Source organism: Cyprinus carpio, chromosome A3 (genome assembly GCF_018340385.1).
Source record: "Cyprinus carpio isolate SPL01 chromosome A3, ASM1834038v1, whole genome shotgun sequence".
Lineage (NCBI taxonomy): Eukaryota > Metazoa > Chordata > Actinopteri > Cypriniformes > Cyprinidae > Cyprinus > Cyprinus carpio.
This window is the reverse complement of record NC_056574.1, coordinates 35,418,555-35,444,723: the sequence shown is the minus strand read 5'-3', so window position 1 is coordinate 35,444,723 and position 26,169 is coordinate 35,418,555. Positions and strand designations below refer to the sequence as shown.

Here is a 26,169-nt window from a genome sequence, read left to right as displayed (position 1 = left end):
CGGTTTGAGTTAACATAACATGTCAGGTTTTAGTGAGGCTGTGTCTGAAGGTCAGTTGTAGTTCCTTTCTCTCTTTTCTTCAGTAATTCTGTTTGTTAACAGCAGGTGTTCATCACTAATGCTCAATTATCATTCAATTAATCACTTAATTACTTAATTGCAACGTATATCTTCTTTCAGTGAACTCAACTGAATTAAGTTCAGAGTACTCATAACTGTTAAGTTTTAAAACTTAAATGGTTTAAGGCAATCGGTTTCCTCAAACGGTTTGAGTAAACCCAACTTGTCATGTTTTTTAAGGATATTTGTTTACACAAAAGGTTTGAGTTACGTTACTTGTCGGGTTTTACAGTGTGTTAGTTTTAAAACTTAAATGGTTTAAAGCAATCGGTTTCCTCAAACGGTTTGAGTAAACCTAACTTGTCAGGTTTTTTAAGGATATCTGTTTACTCAAACGGTTTTGAGTTAAGTTACTTGTCGGGTTTTACAGTGTACATTTGAGTTAAGTTACTTGTCGGGATAAATGTATTTTTAATTTTGTGTCTGTGTGCCATTTAAATTTTTATGAAACTTGAATTTTCTTTACTATATTGCAATTTTCCACCCCTTTATTTCAGGAAAATATGCTGCTCCTCATTATTTTAAAGTGAAGAAATCAAGAAACCTTTATTTCTACCACCGGTCGTGATGATTCTGAAAGGGACATACCTGTAATCTGTTGCTATAGTAGCGAACGCATTTTCATGACCATCATGCTCTTATTTTAGTGCAGTTGTGTCACAGCCACTGCAGTCAAATACTGAGATAAACTTTATAAAGTATCATCTATTTATATTAAATTAATATATTAAATTGTTATCTTCTCCGATACCCATTTTATGACCATTTATTGAGCTGATTCTTTTCAATCAGCTGGAATGATTCGGGACATTCTACAAACCCGATTCCAAAAAAGTTGGGACACTGTACAAATTGTGAATAAAAACAGAAAGCAATGACGTGAAAGTTTCAAATTTCAATATTTTATTCAGAATACAACATGGATGACATATTAAATGTTTAAACTGAGAAAGTGTATCATCTTAAGGGAAAAATAAGTTGATTTTAAATTTCATGGCATCAACACATCTCAAAAAGTTGGGACAAGGCCATGTTTACCACTGTGTGGCATCCCCTCTTCTTTTTATAACAGTCTGCAAACGTCTGGGGACTGAGGAATCAAGTTGCTCAAGTTTAGGAATAGGGAATGTTGTCCCATTCTTGTCTAATACAGGCTTCTAGTTGCTCAACTGTCTTAGGTCTTCTTTGTTGCATCTTCCTCTTTATGATGTGTCAAATGTTTTCTATGGGTGAAAGATCTGGACTGCAGGCAGGCCATTTCAGTACCCGGATCTTTCTTCCAGAGGTGGGACTTTCAAGTCACAAGCAAGTCTTCAAGTCATATCCCAAGTCCTCAAAGAGTTAAAGTTATTGAGATAATTAGTTGACTAATTAAATTATGATTGTGCATTGGTGATGAACACCTGCTGTTATTGGGAGTTACAGAGGATCAGATGCTGATGTTTTTTTTGGTTAAATGATGATTGTCCATCATGGAGATCAATGTTTGCTTTAGTTGTTCTCTTGACCCTTGACTCCAGTGTCAGATATCTTTCTGTGATAATGCATGGAGTGTTGTAAAGCAGGGAGATCAATACTGTACAGTGAGCAGATATTAGCTGTTTTTGTGCTGAGATGTTAATCAAAAGTTGGTCTGATTACAATCAAAATAGCTTTCTGTATCTGTATGTCAAGGATTTGCATAATCAACCCCGAGAAAAAAAGTGCTGCTTTAATAGTTACTGTGAATGAATTTTAAATATGCAATGCAAAATTTTTTTCATAATTGTTTTTTTTTTTTAGTATAGATATTTTTTGTGTTTAAAATAAATATAGTTTTATGCTCAACAATGGTGGCAATCAACAAAATGTTTCATGCTGCAATGCATGCTGGGTAACACCATAGTAAAAACTCCCATCATGCACCTGCAGTATGAAAAATTATTGTCATCACTGTTGAGGATCATATGATAAGTGTTGATGTCTAAAAGCCTGAGCTGATACAGTTATTTCCCCCCAATATTTAATCACTACAGGGGTATTTGTTTAATAGGACTTATTTTTCGCAATCCTGTGACAGCTGAATGTCAATCAATAAACCAAAGCGAAACACCTTCATGGTTGTATTTTTTTACTTAATTAATTAAAACGTTTGATTTACACATTCAAGTATCCTACATAAATTTGTATTAATAAAAAAAACTTTCTAATGCAGTAATAATTATACACTTGTAATTATATACTGCTCATGTCTACAGTTTAGTCATTTAGAATGTTTAATTCAGATTTAATGTGGATATTTAGTTATTTATGTTTTGAGTGTTAAAAAAACAATTGCAACTCATATTCCTAAATTCAAAGCTCATTCAGATATCAATAACACTATTTTGGAATTGTTCCCTGTAGATCTTCAATGATCCCATTCATGGTAAAATAGAGCTGCACCCCCTGCTGGTGAAGATCATTGACACTCCTCAGTTTCAGAGACTTCGACACCTCAAACAACTGGGAGCATTAAGTCTGGTGTACCCAGGTGGCACTCATACTCGCTTTGAACACTCTCTTGGGTAAGACTAGTTTTATTTATTTGTTTTCTTTTTAACTTTATTATTGTTGTTGTTGTTATTGGGGGACGTTTAATGCCTTTATTATTAGATAAAAAAGGAAATGAGGAAGAGTGAGGGGAACAGGACAGGCAAAAGATCTTCAGTCGGGACTCGAACCCATGTTGTCTGGGGCACAGGTGTGCCATATACCTGAGCACTGCCCAAAACAAGGCTATTGTTTCAGCTGTATTATTTCATTTAACATTTCTTTAAAGAATTCTACATATTTTTAATGTATAATAAAAATATATTTTTTTGTTAATTTCTTTATATTTATTGCTGTAATTTTATTAATATTTGTGACCTTGGAGTCACCTACAGTTAATTCACTGTCGTAAATATATCACTGCCGCAATTACAGTTGACAGCTGTACATGTGCAGAATTATTTTGAAACTGAGGTAGAATAAATGTACAAACAGTTGCTTTTAATTAAGACGTTTCTTAAAAACTCTAAATTTAAGGTCAGTCAATTAAAAAAAAAGAACAGTCAAATTACGCATTATCATTAATCAATAAAACAATTTGAGTGGAGTAAATTCAACTTGTTGCCTTTCGTTTTATTTAGCGTGGCATACTTAGCAGGATGCCTGGTCAAGACTCTTGACATCAATCAGCCAGAACTCAACATTACTCCTGGGGACATGTTGTGTGTCCAAATCGCTGGTCTGTGTCACGACTTGGGTGAGTAGACTTCTGCACAACTGGACAGAAAAGCATAAATTTAAAACATTGAATTTGTAAATGATTTTAGCACTGTCATTAATCAGCAGGCTCTTCAGTTCTTGTTCTGGATCCTTGCTGAGTTTAGCTCTAACATTAACCAAACACACTCTAACAAGCAAACAATGACATGTTCAGAATTGCTTTCATATTACAGACTGGTGAGATTTGTGCTAAAGACTGTAGGGCACTGGTCCTCCACGACTGGATTTGAAGAGCCTGGTTTGAACTAGAGAGGAGAGGAAAGAAGACGAAGTATTTTTAAAGATGAACAATGGCGGACAATCCAGGGGTCAGAAAGTAAAAAGTCCTGCCATATGTTTATACCACCCATGAACTGAGCTGCTGATTTCACCAGAGGAGGAACCAAGTCATTCCTTTCAAGTCACAAACAAGTCTCAAGTCAAATCCCAAATCCTCAAAAAGTTAAAGTTAATTTGATAATTAAGTGACTGATTAAATGCTAATTGTGCATTAGTGATGAACACATGTTGTTATTGAGAATTACAAAGAATCAAATGTTGATGTTTTATTGGTTAAAATGATGCCACCATCATGAAGATCAGTGTTTCGTTTAGTTGGGCTCTTCACCACAAAATAACTTGCTTTTGGGTAATTGAAGTTTGCAATTGTAGTAAACATTTGTGCATTGCTGAATTAAAAGTTTGAGGTTATAGCTTAGCTTACACTTTCTGCTTTTAAATAGTTTGGATGCACATCATGAAGGTGTTTCGCATTGGTTTATAGTTTAGCTTACACTTTCTGCTTTTAAATAGTTTGAATGCACATCATGAAGGAGTCTCCTGTAGTGATTAAATACTGGGGGAAAAGAACTGTATCAGCTCAGGCTTTTAAACATCAACACTTATCATATGATCCTCAACAGTGATGACAATAATTTTTCATACTGCAGTGCATGATGGGAGTTTTTACTATGGTGTTACCAAGCATGCATTGCAGCATAAAACATTTTGTTGATTATCACCATTGTTGAGATTCATATTGCTGGTTCTTGATGTCTGTGTGTGTCCAAATAACACTGGAGTTCAAATATTTGTATTATATACAGTAGCTTTAAAATTTATTCATTGTAATTATTAGAACAACACTTTCCTTACATGGTGTAGTTTCATAGGGTGGATTATTCAAAATCTAAATATACAAACGAAAAAAAAAAAAAAAGTTAATTTGGATGTAACCAGGCCAGCTATAAAAGCATAGCTCTTACAGAGAAAGAGATCTAACACAGGAGTCAAGGGTCAAGAGTCCAACTAAAGCAAACACTGATCTCCATGCTGGTGACATCATTTTAAACAATAAAACATCAACAGCTGATCCTCTGTAATTTCCAATAACAGCATGTGTTCATCATTAATGCACAATTATAATTTAATTAGTCACTTAATTAGCTCATTAACTTTAACTCTTTGAGGACTTGGGATTTGACTTGAGACTTGTTTGTGACTTGAAAGGAATGACTTGGTTCCTCCTCTGCTAAATATCAGCTGCTGAGTTCATGGGTGGAATAAACATATGGCAGGACTTTTACTTTCTGACCCCTGGATTGTCCGCCTTTGTTTTTGGATTTATTATTTTGATTAACTTTTATTATATGTTCTGTGTATTGTGATCCTTTGGACGGAGTTACATGATGAAGTGCTTGATGTTTTCTGCCTGCACTTAACCAACTAATACTAGTACTACACCTTTTTCTTGTCTATCATATTCAAAAAATATTAAAAAAAAAAAAACCCTGGCTACGTGTTCTGTACTAGACTAACTGAGACTTGTCATAGCACTTGTATACCGTTGATCTGATTGTTTCTACTGTTCTCATTTGTAAGTCGCTTTGGATAAAAGCGTCTGCTAAATGATTAAATGTACACACTGTAAAACCCGACAAGTAACTTAACTCAAACCGTTTGAGTAAACAGATATCCTTAAAAACCTGACAAGTTAGGTTTTACTCAAACCGTTTGATGAAACCGATTGCCTTAAACCATTTAAGTTTTAAAACTTAACAGTTATGAGTACTCTGAACTTAATTCAGTTGAGTTCACTGAAAGAAGATATACATTGCAATTAAGTAATTAAGTGATTAATTGAGTGATAATTGAGCATTAGTGATGAACACCTGCTGTTAACAAACAGAATTACTGAAGAAAAGAGAGAAAGGAACTACATCTGACTTTAGACACAGACTCACTAAAACCTGACAAGTTATGTTAACTCAAACCGTTTGAGGAAACCGATTGCCTTATAAACCATTTAAGTTTTAAAACTAATAGTTGTGAGTACTCTGAACTTAATTCAGTTGAGTTCAATGAAAGAAGATATACATTGCAATTAAATAATTAAGTGATTAATTGAGTGATAATTGTGAATTAGTGATGAACACCTGCTGTTAACAAAACAGAATTACTGAAGAAAAGAGAAACAAAAGAACTACAACTGACTTCAGACACAGCCTTATAAAATCAACTGAAATAAAATACATTAAATCTCTCAAGTTCTGATTAAACAACTCCACAAACAGCATCACCAGCTCCACTTATTAATAACCAGACTGACTTTATTTCTGTCAGACGTCTACAGAAGATCTGATTGAGAATTAACTAAGGTTTAGATGTTGATTTATGTTTTCATTTAAAGTAACCATGTTAGAGATCAGTGTTTGCTTTAGTTGTGCTCTTGACCCTTGATTTCTGTCTTAGTGTTTTCTCTGGCTGTTGTAACCATTTGTTGTAACTCAAAAGCCTAGAGAAAATATCATCAGGTGTTATACACACACTCACACTGTTAGAAGCTGCTTTTATCCAAAGCAACTTACAGTGCATTCGGGTTAGCATTTTTTTAATCTAACCTGTACCTAGATGTTGGTTGTTATACTGTATATTGGTGATGATAATCATTGTTTATTGAACTGTTTGGAGTTTAATCTCTGATGAAATAGGTGTTGTGTAATTAGTTGGATTGATTACAGTAAAAGTGATTCTAAGAGCCAGTGGTTCTGTGATAATCAGTTAATATAAAGAACTTTCCAAACAGTTTAGTTTTCTCTGGTGTCACTTAGTCACACACAGACATCAATAATCAGCATATGAACCTCAACAATGGTGACCATAAAAAAATAACAATGCAGCAGAGCATGATGGGAGCCATGGATGAGTTTTGTACCACAATAGTACCCAGCATGCATTGCAGCATGTTTTTTTTTTTTTTTTTTTTTTTTTCGTAACCATTGTTGAGGTTCATATTTTGATTATTGATGTCTGTGTGTGACTAGTTGACACCATAGAAAACCAAACTGTTTGGAAAGTCCTTAATATTAACTGATTATGAGAAAACCACTGACTTTTTGAATGGCTTTCATTGTAATCAACTGAACTAACTATAGAACAGCTATTTATTAAGGTTTTGAACTCTGAACAGCTCCATAATTGATGATTATCATCACCAATATGCTGTACAACAACCAGTACCTGATCATATTTTCTCTGGGTTTTTTTGAGTTATAACAAACATGTTTCAAAAACACATGGTTACAACAACCAGAAAAAAAATAATCTAAGACAGAAATCAAGGGTCAAGAGCCCAACTAAAGCAAACACTGATCTCTAACATGGTTACTTCAAATGAAACAATAAATCAACATCTAAACCTTAGTTAATTCTCAATAAGATCTACTGTAGACGTCTGACAGAAATAAAGTCAGTCTGGTTACTAATAAGTTGGAGCTGGTGATGCTGTTTGTTAACAGCAGCTGTTCATCACTAAAGCTCAATCAGCACTTAATTAATCACTTGATTACATAATTGCAAAGTTTTAAAATTTACATGGTTTAAGTAAAGGCAATCTATTTACTCAAACGGTTTGAGTTACTGTGACTTGTCAGGTTTTACAGTGCACTGTAAAACCCGACAAGTAACGTAACTCAAACCTTTTGTGTAAACATATATCGTTAAAAACATGAGAAGTTGGGTTTACTCAAACCGTTTGAGGAAACCGATTGCCTTAAACCACACTGTAAAACCCGACAAGTAACTTAACTCAAACCGTTTGAGTAAACAGATATCCTTAAAAACCTGACAAGTTAGGTTTACTCAAACCGTTTGAGGAAACCGATTGCCTTAAACCATTTAAGTTTTAAAACTAACACACTGTAAAACCCGACAAGTAACGTAACTCAAACATTTTGTGTAAACAAATATCCTTAAAAACATGACAAGTTGGGTTTACTCAAACCATTTGAGGAAACCGATTGCCTTAAACCATTTAAGTTTTAAAACTTAACAGTTATGAGTACTCTGAACTTAATTCAGTTGAGTTCACTGAAAGAAGATATACATTGCAATTAAGTAATTAAGTGATTAATTGAGTGATAATTGAGCATTCGTGATGAACACCTGCTGTTAACAAACAGGAATTACTGAAGAAAAGAGAGAAAGGAACTACAACTGACTTCAGACACAGCCTCACTAAAACCTGACAAGTTATGTTAACTCAAACCGTTTGAGCGAAACCGATTGCCTTAAACCATTTAAGTTTTAAAACTAATTGTTGTGAGTACTCTGAACTTAATTCAGTTGAGTTCACTGAAAGAAGATATACATTGCAATTAAATAATTAAGTGATTAATTGAGTGATAATTGTGAATTAGTGACGAACAGCTGCTGTTAACAAACAGAATTACTGAAGAAAAAGAGAAACACAAGAACTACAACTGACTTCAGACACAGCCTTAGATAAAATTCAACTGAAATAAAATACATTAAATCTCTCAAGATCTGATTAAACAACCCCACAAACAGCATCACCAGCTCCACTTATTAATAACCAGACTGACTTTATTTCTGTCAGATATCTACAGAATATCTGATTGAGAATTAACTAAGGTTTAGATGTTGATTTATGTTTTCATTTGAAGTAACCATGTTAGAGATCAGTGTTTGCTTTAGTTGGGCTCTTGACACTTGATTTCTGTTTTGGTTTTTCTCTGGCTGTTGTAACCGTTTGTTGTAACTCAAAAGCCCAGAGAAAATATCATCAGATATTATACACACACTCACACTCTTAGAAGCTGCTTTTATCCGAAGCAACTTACAGTGCATTCAGGTTAGTATTTTTTTTTTTTTATCTGACCTGTACCTTGATGTTGGTTGTTATACTGTATGATATTGAGATGATGATAAATCATTGATTATTGAACTGTTTGGAGTCTAATCTTTGATGAAATACGTGTGGTGTAATTAGTTGGATTGATTACAGTAAAAGTGATTCTAAGAGCCAGTGGTTCTGTGATAATCAGTTAATATAAAGAACTTTCCAAACAGTTTGGTTTTCTGTGGTGTCGCTTAGTCGCACACAGACATCAATAATCAGCAAATGAACCTCAACAATGGTGACCATAAAAAAAAAAAAAAAAACCTTGCTGCAGAGCATGCTGGGAGCCATGGATGAGTTTTGTCCTACAATAGTACCCAGCATGCATTGCAGCATGTTTTTTTTTTTTTTTTTTTTTTCATCACCATTGTTGTGGTTCATATTCTGATTATTGATTTCTGTGTGTGACTAATTGACACCATAGAAGACCAAACTGTTCAGAAAGTTCTTAATATTATCAGATTATGAAAAAAACACTGACTTTTTGAATGGCTTTCATTGTAATCAATTGAACTATAGAACATCTATTTAATACGACTTTGAACTCTGAACAGCTCCATAATTGATGATTATCATCACCAATATGCTGTATAACAACCAATACCTGATCATATTTTCTCTGGGTTTTTTGAGTTATAACAAACACGTTTCAAAAACACATGGTTACAACGTCCAAAAAAAAAAATGATCTAAAACAGAAGTCAAGAGCCCAACTAAAGCAAACACTGATCTCTAACATGGTTACTTTAAATGAAACAATAAATCAACATCTAAACCTTAGTTAATTCTCAATAAGATCTTCTGTAGACGTCTGACAGAAATAAAGTCAGTCTGGTTATTAATAAGTGGAGCTGGTGATGCTGTTTGTTAACAGCAGCTGGTCATCACTAAAGCTCAATCAGTACTTAATTAATCACTTGATTACATAATTGCAAAGTTTTAAAACTTACATGGTTTAAGTAAAGGCAATCTGTTTACTCAAACGGTTTGAGTTACTGTGACTTGTCAGGTTTTACAGTGCATTTAAGTTTTAAAACTTAATAGTTGTGAGTACTCTGAACTTAATTCAGTTGAGTTCACTGAAAGAAGATATACATTGCAATTAAGTAATTAAGTGATTAATTGAGTGATAATTGTGAATTAGTGATGAACAGCTGCTGTTAACAAACAGAATTACTGAAGAAAAGAGAAACACAAGAACTCCAACTGACTTCAGACACAGCCTTAGATAAAATAAACTGAAATAAAATACATTAAATCTCTCAAGACCTGATTAAACAACCCCACAAACAGCATCACCAGCTCTACTTATTAATAACCAGACTGACTTTATTTCTGTCAGACGTCTACAGAAGATCTGATTGAGAATTAACTAAGTTTTAGATGTTGATTTATGTTTTAATTTAAATTAACCATGGTAGTTGTTGTTTTTGGGCACTATAATGATGTTGTTGTTTTTGGGCACTATAATGATGAAGATCAGTGTTTGCTTTACATTTGTTGTAACTCAAAAGCCCAGAGGAAATATCATCAGGTGTTATACACACACTCTTAGAAACTGCTTTTATCCGAAGCAACTTAGAGCGCATTCAAGTTACCATTTTTTTTTATCTAACTTGTACCTAGATGTTGGTTGTTATACTGTATATTGGTGATGATAGTCATTGATTATTGAACTGTTTCGAGTCTAATCTCTGATGAAATAGATGTTGTGTAATTAGTTACATTGATTACAGTAAAAGTGATTCTAAGAGCCAGTGATTCTGTGATAATCAGTTAATATAAAAAAACTTTCCAAACAGTTTGGTTTTCTGTGGTGTCACTTAGTCACACACAGACATCAATAATTAGCATATGAACCTCAACAATGGTGACCATAAAAAAAAGAAACAATGCAGCAGAGCATGCTGGGAGCCATGGATGGGTTTTGTACTACAATAGTACCCAGCATGCATTGCAGCATGTTTTTTTTTTTTTTTTTTTTTTTTTTTTTCGTAACCATTGTTGAGGTTCATATTCTGATTATTGATGTCTGTGTGTGACTAATTCACACCACAAAAGACCAAACTGTTTGGAAATTTCTTTATATGAACTGATTACGAAAGAACCACTGACTTTTTGAATGGCTTTCATTGTAATCAACTGAACTAACTATAGAACACCTATTTAGTAAGGTTTTGAACTCTGAACAGCTCCATAATTGATGTTTATTATCACCAATATGCTGTATAACAACCAATACCTGATCATGTTGTCTCTGGGTTTTTTGAGTTATAACAAACATGTTTCAAAAACACATGGTTACAACGCCCAAAAAAAAAATAATCTAAGACCGAAGTGAAGAGTCAAGAGCCCAACTAAAGCAAACACTGATCTCTAACATGGTTACTTCAAATGAAACAATAAATCAACATCTAAACCTTAGTTAATTCTCTATAAGATCTTCTGTAGACGTCTGACAGAAATAAAGTCAGTCTGGTTATTAATAAGTGGAGCTGGTGATGCTGTTTGTTAACAGCAGCTGTTCATCACTAAAGCTCAATCAGCACTAAATTAATCACTTGATTACATAATTGCAGTTTTAAAACTTACATGGTTTAAGTAAAGGCAATCTGTTTACTCAAACGGTTTGAGTTACTGTGACTTGTCAGGTTTTACAGTGTATAAAAAAATATATAATTTATTGCAGTACAGAAACTATAAAGTATATTTTCTACCTTATTCTTGAGCAGTGTATTTGATTTCTTACAGCAAATTAAAAGTAATAAAAAATATGAGCAGTGTATTTGATTTCTTACAGCAAATTAATAAAATAATAATAATAATACATAGGCTACAGACATAAAATTATTATATTTGACATTTCTGTCACTTCTGAATTTATGTCTACGCCCCTGGTGTAACAAAATGTTATCTTGTACACAACACTTTTAAACTTAGCTTATATACATTTTTACATACACCACATCATGCCATAGCATTATTAAACTAGTATCTTACAATGGACAAAAAAATGTTTCTGTTTGTTTTGATTTAACCTATGGTGCTGTAAACATACAAACAGGTATAATTTGCCTTCTTTCATATTTGGTGAATAGTGAAACCAAACTAAATACCTATGACTATGATTTTATTCACAACAACAAATGAAAAGTCGATACTAAAAAGTCACAGTTCAAGAGCACAACTAAAGTAAACACTGATCTCAATCATGGTAGTGAGAAAACAAAAGGACCAACATCTAAACCTCTGTAATGTTCTGTAGATGTTTGATGGGAATGAAATCAATCTGGTAATAATTGATGCTGGTGCAGCTGTTTTAGGAGTTGTTTAATCAGATCTTGAGAAATTTAATGTCTTTTTTTTGGTTGATTTTTATCTATGGCTGTGGCTGTAGTCAGCTGTATTTCTGTTGTATTTCTTGTGTTTCTCTTTCATTCAGTGATTCTGTTTGTTAATAGCAGGTGTTCATCACTAATGCTCAATCATCAATTAATCACAGAATTATCTCATTAACTTAACTGATTCAGTGTTACTCTAAAGCCGAGTTCAGACTGTACGATTTTAGCCCCGATTTTGGCTCGCCAACGGGTTTTGAGAAATCGCAGACAAATGCCCGAGATCACAGGCAAATCGGTGCTCGTTCACACGAGTGACAATCACACAGTGTGAATGAGCAAAGACGTGATCTGAGAGAATTCAAAATCATGCTGTGTGAAAAGTGTTCTGACTGAAAACTACATCGGCGAAGATCGACAGCCAATGAGAGAGCAAGATACAGAGAAGCGGGCAGTTCGGGGAGGAGTTATAGACCACAGTACCAGCAAACATGGATTCGTTTCAGAAAAAGGCTTCTTCTCGGTCTATTTGGACCCAAGAAATGGAAGAAAAATTAGTAGAAATTAGGCATTAGCACCCGTGTCTGTTTGACGTTTCATCTGAGCTGTACCACAACCGGGTCTTGTACACGTGATATCGCGTTGTTTCCTTGTCACATCTCACATGTGTTTGGTTGTGAAACGTAGTTTGTGTGCCAGTCAGAGTTGTCGGTGATTCTTCCTACTGTAAAGTCATGCAGTGTGAAACCTTCTGTCGTCAATCCATCGTGCAGTGTGAACACAGCAGTGACTGAATGCTGGCCAAGATAGTCATGCAGTGTGAAAAGAACAGTGACCCGACTACTTTGAAAATCATGCAGTCTGATGCTGGCCAAGATAGTCATGCAGTGTATGGGCAAACTCGGTCCTGCGGGCCGGTGTCCCTGCAGAATTTAGCTCCAACCCTGATAAAACTCACCTGCCTGTAGCCTTAGTTTTAAAACTGAAATGGTTTAAGGCAATCGGTTTCCTCAAACGGTTTGAGTAAACCTAACTTGTCAGGTTTTTAAGGATATCTGTTTACTCAAACGGTTTGAGTTAAGTTACTTGTCGGGTTTTACAGTGTAGTTTAGGTGATGGTTTTGCTTGGAAGGTTTGTGTGAGCGAGATCATTTCTTTTTCAGTGTGAAAACTTCTTTATCTCATGTTTAGCTGCAGTAAATGCTATAGTATTTAACTTTTCCTCTCCATCAGCAAATGATGATTCTGAAAGAAAACACGCCCGTTGTCTGTTTCTAAAGCAAATAAACGCTACTTTCATGCATCTGATTATCAGATAAACCTTGCGCTCTTATTTCAAGGTTGTTGTTAATGTTGTGGTTATTTTAACAATTTTCTTCGTACATTCGGTTCATCAGCATTGTTAAAACACATTTATCATTCAGTGGAACTGTGCGTATGATTTAGAATCTTACATTTCTGCTCAGTTCATGCAATAAATATGCAGCTTTCAACTGCTCAGGTAATGTCATCGGTAAGATGCAGAACCATTGACAAACTAGACCACGAGTCCTAAGGAGAGATCACACATCAGCTGCATCAGAGACGAACGGAGCACAAGCACAATTCTGTGACAGTCTCTGGCGGTAAATAGTGGAGCGTGTAAAGGAAAGATGCAAGGCACGAACACAGTTCAAGGTCTCCATTAATTTGTGCTTATAGTAATTTAATGTGTATATATTTTGAAAAGCATTCCCACTGGGCAAAGCTACATCCAGTGGATGTCTTTTTGAAGTCTTTGCAGACGTTGAAAAGACTTCCACTGAGGAGCCAGAATTAAAGTTTTTACGACGTCTTTTTTGACGTGTTCTGTACGTCCGATGTAGACGTTCATAGAACCTCCTTACAAGGTTAAAAACTAGTTCAAAAGTGGTAAAAGATTAAAAACTAGTTGAACTTTGGTCCGTGGACATATTTTTTTAGTCCATTTTTTGTTGATTTAGTAAACTGTTTCAGGATGCATTAGATTGTTATTTCAATGTAATTTCCATTGTTAATGCAAAGCAACTCACATACACTGTTTGTCCAAAAATCAAGAAAATAAAAGAAGCAACTCACATACACTAAATAACTGATGATTGAGCATGTGGTAAAATCAACTGCAAATCAAACAAATTCAATCTCTGAAGATCTCAGCAGAGGAGGATCAAACATCTCCACAAACAGCATCAGCAGCTTCACTCATTAGACTGACTTTATTTCTGTCAGACATCTAGAGAAGCTCTTATTGAGAATTAACAGAGGTTTAAATGTTGATATTTATGATTCATTTGAAATCACCATTGTGGTGGACAGTTTTTGGTTTAGTTGGGATCTTGGTCCAAGTACCATATTATTGTCTGAATTCATTCATTAGTTTTCATTCTTCCTGTCAGGTGGACTTTATTAGTGAAATCGTGTAGGGAATAATGAATGAGGGTGTAGGGTTTGATTTGAAACACAGCCTCTCAGGCTACTTTCTTGAAAATGATTAATATTGCCCAGAATGCACTGTTTTAATGAAATACAGCACACAAAATTTGGCTGTTTTTTTACAGCGATTTTTAAAAGTGTGCACTTAAGAGTACAACAAAATCTTAAGAGGTGTCTTCTTGTGTTCTAACTGGTGTTACAGGTTTATTCCAATTATTTAATCAGATGAAGAAAGTTATTATCATGTAAGGTATAAAATGTGGCCTGAGTTGTTATGTTTTATGTTTTTCTTTTTGTTTTTTTCTTCGAGGTCATGGTCCCTTGTCTCATTTGTTTGATGGCAAGTTTATTGCTTCAACCCGGCCTGGTAAGTTTAAGAGTTTTTCTGCTTCACTGACGTCTGTGTTTCTGGTCTGTGGTCTGGTCTTTTGTGAAAAATAATGAAAACTGTGTTTTATAGGTTTTGGTAGAGCATATTACAGACCACTAAATGCCCTTGAGTATCTTAACAATTAAAAAAAAATTGTACATGTGATAAATTAGCCTAAAAGGGATAGTTAATCTAAACATGAAAATTCCTTACTTACCCTCATGTTGTTGAGTCTCATAAAGACACTTTTATTTTATTTATTTATTTATTTATTTATTTTTCTCATAAAAATCTTTTATTTTTGGTGTAACCGAGGGCTGCTATGGAATGTTTAAGTGTATGACTACAAATTTATTTTTATAACATTTATGACATTTAAAATACTAGGACCCACATATATAATTAATTAGACTAAATCTAAATTAAGAGTCAGGACTAACTACTTAAATACTTTTCCAAGTGATAAAAAGACCACACAAAATAAACCGTTGTGACAAATCCACTCACACTTCACATTCAGTTATCACAGCAAGGTTTTTTTGGCAGCCATTTCTTTCCTTGCTGGTACTGAGACTTAAAACTGTGGCCTCCTAGTCCAAATAAAACTTGGGCAGCTGCAGAGGCTATTTGCTTAAAGTGAAAATATTTTTAAGTGTAGCCAAGGATGGTACCCCATACTCAGAATTTGTGCTCTGCATTTCACCCATTCAAGTGCACACCCAGCTAGAAATTTTTCATGTTCTGGGAATGTTTTCAGCTGCAAGTTTTATTTTATTTTTTAGTACTAAATATTGTAGAAACTTAATTTTCTGTAAAAGTTGCTTTGCAACGATTTGTATTGTAAAAAGGGCTATACAAATAAACTTCAATTGAATTTAATTGAAAAAGTTGTGAACACACACACTGTAAAAAGTGATTCTCTATATTTACTCAATAAAATTGTCAAAAGATTACAAGCAATATTATTAATTACATTTAACACATTTTAATTAATTAGAATTAACCATTCCAAATGAGTAGTATAACATGAAAAAAAATAAGTAAAATTAAAATATTGATTTCATTGGACAAAAAAACAAAACAAAACAAAAAAAAAAAAACACTATGCTAAAGAATACTATGTTATGCATGCCAGGCCAGTAGTTGGTGATTAAGAAACACAGCGCAAAAATGTAATTCACAAATTCATGTTTTTGTTGCTTACATGGAGATGATACAGGCATCGTGTTCAAAAGCTTATGTTTTCAAGCCCCCAAAACCAAAGGCGGGCAATCCAGGGGTCAGAAAGTAAAAATCCTGCCATATGTTTATTCCACCCATGAACTCAGCAGCTGATTTCACCAGAGGAGGAACCAAGACATTCCTTTCAAGTCACAAACAAGTCTCAAGTCAAATCCCAAGTCTTCAAAGAGTTAAAGTTAATGAGATAATTAACTGACTAATTAAATGATGATTGTGCATTAATGATGAACACATGCTGTTATTGGAAATTACAGAGGATCAGATGTTGATGTTTTATTGGTTAAAATGATGCCCAAGAAATCAGCAGCTGAGTTCATGGGTGGAATAAACATATGGCAGGACTTTTACTTTCTGACCCCTGGATTGTCCACCTTTGATTAATTTGTTGCTGATTTATTGTGTGGATTTGACATATGGCAGGACTTTTACTTTCTGACCCCGACTAAACATGATTTGACGGGAGACATATAAAATGTGCAGGGACTGGGGGTCTTCCAGGACTGTTTTGAAAACCCCTGGTGTAGCCCAACTAAACAGTGGTGGGTGGAGTTAGTGTAAATAGCATCTGCCAACAAGGCGGGCTATTTGCACTTAGTCTTAATAGTTTAACCGCAAAGTTGAAAATGTTCAGTTGTCCAGAGGAGAGAGAAAATAAATGTTTTTGAGTGTCACAGTTACTGTTTAATTCTCCAGATAGTTAGGGGAGATAAAGTAAAAAACCTAAGGCCGGGGTCTCCAAACATTGTCCTGCAGAGTTTAGCTCCAACCCCAATTAGACACACCTGAACCAGCTAATCAAGGTATTACTAGACATACTAAAACCTCCAGGCAGGTGTGTTGAGGAAAGTTGGAGCTAAAGGACACTGGCTCTCCAGGACCAGGTTTGTAGACTCCTGTCCTAAGGAATAGTTATCTGTTTTTTTTGTTTGTTTGTTTGTTTTTTATGTCAAAATACATCTTGTGTAATCCCCAAAATCTGTTTCTTTTTGTTAGGTTACCAGTGGAAGGTAAGCATAAAATGCTTTGCAAAAGTAGTTCATGAATCCATTGTTTATTTCGTCTACAATTTTGTGAATCGCAGGTATAACGAATGAAAGCATAAATCTGGACAATTTCAATTATCTATGAACTGTAATACATGTAAAATAGCAATGTTTTCCTGTGTAAGAATTTTATTTTTCCAGTACCCAGTTTAGACAGTAACAAAGTATATATGTTTTTTAACAATATGTGTTTGCTTGCTTTCAGATCAGTACATATTTAATATCCACAGTCACTAATTTTACTTATTGACTTGTGCTGGCTTGCTGACTCTAAATATTATGTCAGGCTATCCAATAGTTTCATTGTATTCTAAACAAGTATTAACAGCACTACATTTTGATTAGCACCATTTATCTTAATTTATTTTTTTATTATTATTATTCCTTATTTATTTTTTGGAAGCAGCAAGTTTATCTCTCTTTCTGTCTATCTCTCTATGTGTGTGTTTTTGTTTTTCTCATAGCATGAGAAAGGCTCAATTGACCTGTTCAGGAATCTGGTGGAGGACAATGGATTGAGAGAGGAGATGGAAAATTATGGACTTAATCCAGGAGAAGACCTTCGCTTTATTGAGGAATTAATCATGGGGGTGGAGGCTTCTGTTGCCATGGTAAAATCTCCTGTTATCTGCCATTACTGTGAATTTACACTAGGTCAGTTATCAACCCTGGTCCTGTACAGTTTTGGGAAGATTACTTTGGAAATGTAATAGGCTACAGATTACAAGTTACCTGTATGTTTGTTTTGTATGAGTCTGTCAAAGTTACTTTGGAAACATAATAGGTTAACGAGTTATTCTATCTAAAATGTATGTATGTTTGTTTCTAAATTTCTAATATTTTCAACTGTTAATGATTTTGAAACATGTAAACCAGGCAGGGTAAACCCTTACAATATTATTCAACACTGATAACTGCCAGACTTCAAAATCCTTCATCACTTAATCCTTCATTCACAATTAAGATTATAATAATTGAATTCTAAAGCACAGCCACCACAGAATCAGACTTTGAGATCAATTTGAAACCCTAACAAGAAATAGTTTAATAGCTATGCTACTGTTTTTGAAATCAAATCTTTGCACCTAGACAGGAAACACTGGCATTTAACAATGGCTTGGAAAATAAGTTAATCTTAAAAAAATTAAGCATATACATAAACCCAAATAGGAAATAGTTTTTGAATAAGCGCGTGTCCTATTCTGTGTCCTGAACCCCTGAGACATTGGTGTCTCATATTTTAGAGCAGTCAATGCAATTTATGAAAGACCAATCAAATCTGTATGTGGGTGTGTTTAAAAAAAAAAAAAAAAAAAAAAAAATCAGATGTAACCCCCTTTGTAATTGTTAACATTTTTATAAGTAACTGTAATTTAATTACTTTTTTTTTTTCTGAGTAACTGGAACAGATTACAATTAAATTTATTTTGTAATTAAATTACGTAATTTAGTTACATGTAAGTTACTCCCCAACACTGCTCCTGTAGTACAACAGCAGTACTGCCTATTCGGTCTTATTTACACATGATTGAGCTCAGTTAGTGATTTGGATTCTACATGATTTAGCTTAAATTGGTAAATTGATAGACACGTCTAGACCTGAACTGTCAGATAAGGGACACATCTGAGATGTCTAATGCTGTGGTACTCAAGGCCCTGATTGAAAAACACTTCACTTTTATCCTTCCAGTGGCCAGAGAACAGGGCCAGGCCTGAAAACAAGTCTTTCCTGTATGAGATTGTGGCAAACAAACAGAATGGCGTTGATGTGGACAAATGGGACTATTTGGCCCGGTAAATATATAGTAGCATTTTAAATGGATTATAATGTTGTGGTCATTAATAATAACTTGAGATATTTTGCTCTTGTAAATAAACTGCTTTTCTGCAACAAGCAATTTTTGTTAATGAATTAGTTTGACAGTTGTCTCTATTTTCAGAGATGCCTATCATCTTGGTATTCAAAACAGCTTTGACTATCAGTGCCTGCTGAAGTCTGCGCGTGTGTGTGAGGTGGAAATAGGACAGAGGAATGTGCAGTCTGTCCGCATTACAGAAAAGGTACCTTCAGTAAAGGTGACATGTTTTTATACGACTTTGCACCTGTTTTATCACACTTTTTTTTTTTTTTTTTTTTTTTTTTTATTCAGGTGTGTGAGTTGGGAGGTGAAGCAAGAAAACAGCACTTTCCTCTTAAAGACAACAGGGTAACTGATTGACAATAACTCTGTATATATACATACATTTGTTTACACTCAGAGTAACACTTGTTTTTACACAGGTGTGTGAGATTGAATTGGAAAAGAAGAATGTGCGCAGGTTGACAATCTGCTTTAGAGACAAGGTACTTGATAGATATATTATAGTCATTGCAATTCATTTTGATTAAAACATTATTGTGTTAAGTAAAAAAAGGTTTAACTAATTATCATTCTGTAATATTGCATGTGTAGTAGCATGTCAGGAGTTTGGTCACACTGTTGTTTTCATACAAGAAGTCTTTAAAATGCATTTCATTACACACTTACAGAACTTACAATAAAGGATTACTTTGTGTTACTACATTTAGTCGGTATACTACTCAATGTTGAGTGGTTTCTTTTGGTTTCTCTCATAGGTGGCAGATGATATTTATGACATGTTTTACACCCGATACACTTTGCACCGCCAGGCCCTCCAGCACAAGGTTGGCTTTGTCATTGATGAAAGGTATGCTTTATCTTCCAGAATAAAAAAACACAATTCTTTGTGGTTTTTGTGCAGTTATTCAATTCTGAAATGTTTCAAGTAAAACCAAATGTAACAAAAATACATAACTAATCTTTAATCCAAACTGAAAATTAATATTTTTAGGTTAAGCATTTTCTCCTCAATAAAAACCCATTAAGGGGCTGCTTAATGTTAAACTTGCACCCACCAGACTATTCATCGTCAATAAGATACTAAAAGTAACAAAATTGCTCTTCCAATGCAGCTGTCTTCATACATTAAGCTTTCTTATAATGGGCTTCTATTAACATACAAATTTAGTCTTTCTTCTTGGATCACAGTGTTGTTGTTGTTTTGATTAGCTTTTATGGCAAGGGAGGTTGTGAAAGTGTTTAGTGTTTTAGAATGTTTTGAATATGGGCAATGAACAGATTTGGAGAACTGGAATTGGTGTTTTGAGTATGTGATATTTTATTGGTCTTTAGTTTCATGAAGACTTATGAAAAATAATGACAATAATAGCATTAGTCATTTTTAACAGCATTTAATAAATAACATTTTCACAGAACAATTGAAAAATGTGTTCTCCTTTTCCAGCAAAATGTTTAGCTAGTTTTTGTTAGTTAGTTTGTTTGTTTGTTTAACCATTTTTAATAACCAATTACATTTTTTACCTCTGTGCATTTAGGATGAAAGACGTCCTTGTAGAAGCTGATGGCCACTTACAGATTTCAGCAGCTATAGACAATATGGCAAAATACACGAGACTGACAGGTCAGCTCAATGATTTACAAATGATATACAAATAAGTTTATATTTGAATAAACTTATATTGCTTTATACATTATATTGCTTATAATTCTTTCTACACTATTAAATGTCTGTAACCATCTGTAAAAGGAACAAATGAAGAATGGAATACTTTATAAAGTTTATGAATAAATAATTTGATATAGTTCAAATTATATTATAAAATGGATAGTTCCGGTCCTGGATTCTGATTGGTTGAGCTGTGTTCGAAGCTGTTGTAAATTATGCTGCATTCCAGGCAACCCGTAACTCGTGTTTTTCCAACCTTCTACCTGTGAAAGTGCACTGGAACGGCAGTCAAACCCGTGAGTTCTCACCCGTGAACTCGTACTAGATCAATGTACTCCCAGTTCCGAGCTTTGTCACACAGCCCGCGAAACAACTATGGCAGCCCCTAAGGATAATACTGCCTACATATGTTAGACTATGGATAATAGTACACGGTGAGAAATAGACTTTAGGACAATTTAACGTAGCAATAAAATTAATAATCTAGCTACAATTCCTTGCACTCAGGAAGTTTGGCGTGACTTGCCTGGAATGCTACAAAGTCATGAGTCGTGGTTTGAAGTCGTGACTTACGGGCTCAAAACCTGCCTGTAACGCAGCATTTCTCTTCAAACATCCACTTTTTGTTTACGTCTCTAAATATCGGCAACCACTTTGTTGCAACCACAACCATTTCTGAGGAACTACATTGTTTGGCGGATGAATCATGTTTTTATTAATATTAAAAATTTTTTTGCTTTGTTTTATATTTTGACATTTTGCTACTTATATGGAATAACCATTTTATAAAAGCAATACAGTGAAATTGTAACAGCTAAGGGGTGTTGTTAGGCACAACGTGGAGCACTCTTAGCTGTTATAATTTCACTGTAAACCACGCCTCACGGGGCTTATTACTTTAATTACCCCCATACCCGCACTATCTCTATTGTAGATGACATCTTTGAGGAGATCAGACATTCCTCTGAGCCTGGACTAAATGGTGCCAAAGCTATCCTTGATAAGATTGCTCACAGGTGTCTGCCAAAGTTTGTGGGAGAGGCCCGACTGAAGGAAAGTAGAAGAGAGCCTGAGGTAAGGCAATGATTTAATCTTAAGCTGTTCTTCAGGCAGGAGAAAAACTAAACACTTTAGCTTATTCAAGGTCTCCTTTAAAATGAAATCTTGAAACATCCAATTTACTGATTATTCATTTTGCATAAGGGTCCAGTGATTTAAGGGAAAGCGTGGGTATATATATATATATATATATATATATATATATATATGTATATGTGTGTATATATATATATATATTTTTTATTTTGTGTTTAAGTTGCTTTAAGTATAGTGTTTAATAATGTATAATGTATTTGTGACTGATGGATTCTTCATTAAAATAGAAGTTGAATAAAAGGTAAACTTGTTCAATAACTGCAATTCATTTGTTAAAAAAAAAAAAAATTATAAAATATTTAAACTTTCAGAAGGTTAAATCAACGTGTATTTTTAACGTACCATTCTAAATTCCATAGAATCATGTGAAGGACATGTGCAGGGACAACAACCTGAATGCACAGCACTTCCAAATTTATGTATGTATTAAAAAATGTGTATATAAAATTAAAAAAAAAAAAAAAATCATCATTTTCTGGATCTCTTCTTCCTCATGGTTTAATTTGGCTTCTCTTTCAGGATCTTGACATGGGTTTTGGCATAGTAGGAGGAAACCTCCTTGACAACGTCTATTTCTACAACAAGAGGGACCTGAACACAGCCTTCAGGATTCAGTCGTATCAGGTACACATTCATCTGTAGGAATCTTTATCAGACAGTTTTCATGTCATGATGAGAGATCTTAAATGGATTGTGTTTTTACTCTTCTCCCTGCAGGTGTCCAGTCTGAAGCCAGTGAAGTTTCATGAGAGGCTTGTGAGAGTTTACTGTACAGACATGGATCAGAGGGATGCTGAATGGCACTTCCGTGAATGGTGCAGAATCAACAGACAAATTATTGATTACCATGAGCCTGTTTCAAATAATGACAACCCAGGTAACACCTATTGTGCTACAATGTGTGGTGTGAATTGTTTTTAAAAATGATTATTTATACTTTTTAAGAAATGGGATTTTTGTGTTCTGTGCTAGGAGCATGTCAAGACCCTGGCTGTTGAGCTATTAGCCCAGAATTTATTTTTCAGTTTTATTTACTTTTTGATTTTATATTTATTTATTGCTTGAAGGTGCTGGGTGCTCTTGAGTGATGCTTCAAAGAGAACAGCACTTTAGATATGATGAGTGTTTTATTTAGAAAATGATTATTTAACTAATGTTCCAGCCTACTGTGGGCAAATTTAACAAGACTTGAAACATGTTAGGTGCATAGTTTAACTAGAATAATATCTCTGCAATGGACCACTGGCTCAGTCCCTGATGTTGTCAAATTCTACTCAAACCCCTGCTCTGTACTGTTCATATTTTAAATGTATTCTTTACGCCATCTGATGGGTCATGGATGGGATGGTCATGGGAAGTCGTGGCCTAATGGTTAGAGAGTCGGACTCCCAAGCGAAGGGTTGTGAGTTCGAGTCTCGGGCCGGCAGGAATTGTGGGTGGGGGGAGTGCATGTACAGTTCTCTCTCCACCTTCAATACCATTGACTTAGTGCCCTTGAGCAAGGCATCGAACCCCCAACTGCTCCCCGGGCGCCGCAGCATAAAAGGGCTGCCCACTGCTCCGGGTGTGTGTTCACAGTGTGGTGTGTGTGTGTTCACTGCTCTGTGTGTGTGCACTACGGATGGGTTAAAAGCAGCAGCACGAATTCTGAGTATGGGTCACCCATACTTGGCTGAATGTCACGTCACTTTCGTCACTTTTCACTGTCATGATGAACTATTTCAGTGACAAAGAGTTAAAGTCAATTCATTATTAAAAATGCTGCTCTGTTCCCACTATCTGTCCCTCAGTTTCTCCAGTCAGATGTGATGTAACAAAATTATTTTTTGAGAGTCTTACTACTAATTGATTTTGAAGCTGAAACAAAAAGAAATCAGTTTTAAGGCTTAGGGATTCAAAAACAAAACTGAGTTTTGAAAAAATAATAATAATAATCTATTTCTTCCCACAGAGCCTGAGGTGATCTTGCAAATGAAGGTATGCAGAATGTGTAATTTTTTTCTCCTGTGGATCACTAATTTTTTTTTTTTTTTTTTTTTAACATATTATGGGAAATGATAGAAAACATACAAATCATGTCATGGCTGTTAATAAATAGAGGGCATTTCTGAATCAGTCAATATTCTGGTTTCATTTCCAGGAAGAACACTTTATATTACTTATATTACTTTATATTCCAAACTTTGTGTTCCTGTGGCTCAGTGGTAGAGCATTGCATTAGCAGCACATAAGGTTGTGGGTTCAATTCCCAGGAAGCACATGTTAGGTAAAAAGAAAAAAATGATAGTCCGAATGCACTGTAAGTTTTGGATAAAAAGCGTCTGCTAAATGCATAAAAATAATGTAAATGTAATTACAGTGATTATCCTACATGGTAGCAACGCAAGATGTGTAACATAATTCAAATAATTTTGCTATTCTTTCAACATATTCTTCAAACACAGACCTCTTAGAAAGTGGCTGATTAAAAAGTGTGTGGATGGACTTTTCTTACCTTATTCATCTCTAAAGAAAAAAAAAAAGGAAAAAAAAACCTATAATCAGTTACCTCATTCTTGTGTGCCCATACAGTTTAGATTGCTGTTTATTATACTTTTCTATAACATTGATTTTTGTTTCGCCTGTTTTGTTCTGACATACTGGTGCGCATTTATGCAGTAATTAACTCAATTCAGATTTTAATACCAATAAGTTGTCTTTTGCGTCCTGTAGGTTTTCAACGACCCCATTCATGGTCAAATTAAGCTGCACCCCCTGCTGGTGAAGATCATCGACACTCCCCAGTTTCAGAGACTCAGACACATCAAACAGCTGGGAGGAGCATATCTGGTGTATCCTGGCGCCACTCACACTCGCTTCGAAAACTCCATTGGGTATGACTATTTAAAAAAAAAAAAAAAAAAAAAAAAAAAAAAATTAAGGGATAGTTCATCCAATAAATGATCCTTCTGTCATCACTGATGAACAGACAGATTTTTTTTTTCTTTATATCTGATCAAATATGAACTGAGTAGGCGGTGTCTGAAACTGTAACATAAGACCTCATTGGTTCTTGCCTGTCTTGTGTCCCAGCATAATGACATCAAACTAGTACCAAATTTAAGTGATGGGGGAAATTAAGCTTGTCCAAACTTTGAAATAATGTAACCAATTGCCTGTAAGATGATTCACTCTTTCAAAGATTTGGAAACACCTCTGGCTGTGGCACCTGCTGGTAAAATCAGCGTAAATGCAACAAAAACAGTCCAAAAATGCAAGTACACCCGGCTGCAGCCTGCAGATCGAGGCGGGGCTGCATCTGGGGCGGGGCTGCATATGTCGCCCCGCCCCATACCTACTCTGATTGGTTCGATCGTCTTACATAGACATACGTAGTTAGTGTAGAATGGAGTATGTTGTTTAAAAAGCTAAAAACACTGTGCAGTTTTACAAAGCCTTCATTATAATGCAGTTGTTTATTGTTAACTTGACTCACTATGTCTGATTTATTGAATCGCGAGATGTTAGCTGCTGCAAGTTTAATCTTCTGGACCAGTCGAATTCACAAATAAATCATTGGGACATTCTAAAACACTTAACGTGAAAGTACGTGACTTAATGCGTTAAAACGGTGTTTTAAAAAGACCAAAGTCAGTAAACAAATTATGAATAAAGCATTCTATTCACAGACAAGCAGATATGAGCCCAGAATACGAACGCGACGTGTTTAATTATGCGTTAAAATAGTTTGTTTTTTCGTTTGAAACACAAAACAAAATAACGAGAAACCACCTGTTTTTCGTTTGTCGTTTCAAACCAAAAACAAAGAAACGGTAAAAAAAAGAGCCTTTCTCCCGTTTTTGGTTCTGAATCCAAAAACGAAAAATGACAAAAAAAACCAAAATCAAATAACGGTCCGATTTTGGTTTTTTGAAATTCCTTTTTTCCATTTTTTCGTTTGAAGATCTACATTGAAACTACAGACAGGTTGGGCACGTGACCCGGAAGTAATAGTAAATATGGCCTATCAGAATAAAAGCCAAGCTTTTAGAACGGTCATAATATGCAGCGCTAAACGTTATACCAGAGAGTAAACGTTAGAAGAAGAAAAAATCAATTAATAAATAGCCTTATATAAACCATGGACCGGAATAAATATGTTAGCAACAGTAGTTTTATTACAAGCTATTTAATATCGGGCCTATCCAGACATCACCAGTCACGTTTAATGAGCGCATTGTGTTTTGGCTCAATACAGTTGGTAATGTAGGTTAACCTAAGAAACTTATTGTGTGTGCAGAGTGTGTTACTGTTAGTGCTATTATTATATAATTAAATTTATATATTAATGTGGTTTCCACCGTAATGAACAGCGAACTGACAGCGATTCAACGTGAATTCCCACGTGACATCATGCGTAGGCCTAATAACGTTACTAATAATGAGGGAGATTGGGATTCCGCCATCAAAATA

The 26,169-nt window shown here is 34.7% G+C and overlaps 1 protein-coding gene across 1 annotated transcript; it reads left to right on the top strand.

Annotated features, from left to right (window-relative positions):
• Nucleotides 1-1,592: 1,592 nt before the first annotated feature.
• On the top strand, nucleotides 1,593-24,675 carry LOC109082325 (deoxynucleoside triphosphate triphosphohydrolase SAMHD1-like). Its single transcript, XM_042733326.1, has 18 exons — nucleotides 1,593-1,604; nucleotides 2,506-2,666; nucleotides 3,273-3,388; nucleotides 14,690-14,746; nucleotides 16,985-16,998; nucleotides 17,499-17,645; nucleotides 18,725-18,828; nucleotides 18,975-19,095; nucleotides 19,185-19,241; nucleotides 19,316-19,378; nucleotides 19,652-19,743; nucleotides 20,432-20,517; nucleotides 21,497-21,636; nucleotides 22,077-22,136; nucleotides 22,237-22,341; nucleotides 22,435-22,594; nucleotides 23,669-23,694; nucleotides 24,430-24,675. The coding sequence occupies exons 1-18, from the start codon at nucleotides 1,593-1,595 to the stop codon at nucleotides 24,658-24,660; spliced, it is 1,752 nt and encodes a 583-aa protein (XP_042589260.1). The 3' UTR covers nucleotides 24,661-24,675.
• Nucleotides 24,676-26,169: the final 1,494 nt, after the last annotated feature.

Bases quoted from the DNA above. Each gene is read 5' to 3' on its own strand.
- LOC109082325 (XM_042733326.1), top strand. The intron at 3,389-14,689 runs GTGAGTAGACTT...TTTTTCTTCGAG, and splicing joins TGGTCTGTGTCACGACTTGG to GTCATGGTCCCTTGTCTCAT. The intron at 20,518-21,496 runs GTCAGCTCAATG...TCTCTATTGTAG, and splicing joins AAAATACACGAGACTGACAG to ATGACATCTTTGAGGAGATC.